The sequence below is a fragment of the Emiliania huxleyi genome (assembly GCF_000372725.1).
Source record: "Emiliania huxleyi CCMP1516 unplaced genomic scaffold EMIHUscaffold_9016, whole genome shotgun sequence".
NCBI classification, from domain to species: Eukaryota; Haptophyta; order Isochrysidales; family Noelaerhabdaceae; genus Emiliania; species Emiliania huxleyi.
In genome coordinates this window covers 1-591 of record NW_005195285.1, presented here as the reverse complement: position 1 = coordinate 591, position 591 = coordinate 1, and the positions used below count along the sequence as shown (strand labels likewise).

The 591-nt window shown below is 69.0% G+C and overlaps 1 protein-coding gene across 1 annotated transcript; it reads right to left on the bottom strand.

Moving 5' to 3' along the window:
* Nucleotides 1-211: 211 nt before the first annotated feature.
* On the bottom strand, nucleotides 212-583 carry EMIHUDRAFT_259329 (hypothetical protein; the record flags this gene model as incomplete). The annotated part of the gene is made up of 1 exon (XM_005757451.1): nucleotides 212-583. A coding segment is annotated over one exon (372 nt), but the record flags the coding sequence as incomplete, so codon positions are not given.
* Nucleotides 584-591: the final 8 nt, after the last annotated feature.

Here is a 591-nt window from a genome sequence, read left to right as displayed (position 1 = left end):
ACATCCCAAGCTAGGGCTGGGTCGAGGACAGACACGTCCCCACCTTTGCAGGATTTTGCAAAAGCGAGGGGGGAGGGCGCATCGCCGCGCGGAGAGGGCTGGGCACAGGGCACAGGGGATCTCTCTCGCATAGGATAAGCACTCGGCGGCACGAGGGCAAGGCTGGGCGTCCTATGTTTGTGCTCCCCCCCGGACCCCTCGCTCTCGGGCACTAACCATCTGACCACTCATCGACGGGGCTTGGCGAGCGGCCGCGCTGCGGGGCAGGGCTGGTGAGAATGGGCTCTGGCCACTCGCCCGTGCGGTTGTAACCCCGCATCTGTCGGACAGAGGCCTCGACCGCCCCTCGCGGCAAGCTCTCGAGCATCTCGAGCAGCTCGCCCGCCGCCATCGCCGCCTCGAACTGCTCCCTCATGCCGAGCGCGCCGCATACCCTGCGGACCGCCTCCTGCTGCACCTCGTCCGGCGTATCGGTTTCATAGCCGGACGAGTCAGCGGAGGCGGCCCGCTTGGCGGGCGGAGAGTCGGGCGACGGCGAGCGCGACTGGCGCGAGGGCCCGCTGCCGCGCGCGGACAGCGCGTTCTTGTCAA